Here is a 349-nt window from a genome sequence, read left to right as displayed (position 1 = left end):
CGAGCCGGCTCGACCTCAAGAGCATCCTGGGTGGCAAGCCGGAGCGGGTCGAACCCCCCGTGCTCAAGGGCAGAGACCCAGCCGAGCCAGACAAGCCGGAGCAGCGAGACCTGCCCGAACGGGCCAAGAAGACGGTGACTTTCCCCAGCCCTAAGGCGCTGGAGAAGGAACCTGAGTGGAAGAAGGAGGTGGGCAGCAAGGTCTCCCCCGACCCCCAGGTCCGCACCATCAAGCTCTCCCCGTCCTACCAGCATGTCCCCCTGCTTGAAAGCCTGGCCAAGAGCGGTGCGGCCGCCGGCGCTGGCCACCACCCCTCGCTCCTGGGCAGAAAGCAAGCCTGGACGCCCCA

At 67.3% G+C, this 349-nt stretch overlaps 1 protein-coding gene across 1 annotated transcript in view; it reads left to right on the top strand.

Moving 5' to 3' along the window:
* The window catches only part of APC2 (adenomatosis polyposis coli 2), a gene marked incomplete at its 5' end in the record, with an annotated part of 10,215 nt that overhangs the window by 1,065 nt on the left and 8,801 nt on the right, over positions 1 to 349 (top strand). Inside the window, one exon of the mRNA XM_009883523.1 lies at positions 5 to 295. Within this exon, the coding sequence (XP_009881825.1) occupies positions 5 to 295 (291 nt within the window). The remainder of the gene's footprint in view (positions 1 to 4; positions 296 to 349) is intronic.

The sequence above is a fragment of the Charadrius vociferus genome, unplaced genomic scaffold (assembly GCF_000708025.1).
Source record: "Charadrius vociferus isolate BGI_N301 unplaced genomic scaffold, ASM70802v2 scaffold2434, whole genome shotgun sequence".
NCBI classification, from domain to species: domain Eukaryota; kingdom Metazoa; phylum Chordata; class Aves; order Charadriiformes; family Charadriidae; genus Charadrius; species Charadrius vociferus.
The sequence above is the reverse complement of the archived record's forward strand: the minus strand, read 5'-3'. Positions and strand labels throughout refer to the sequence as shown.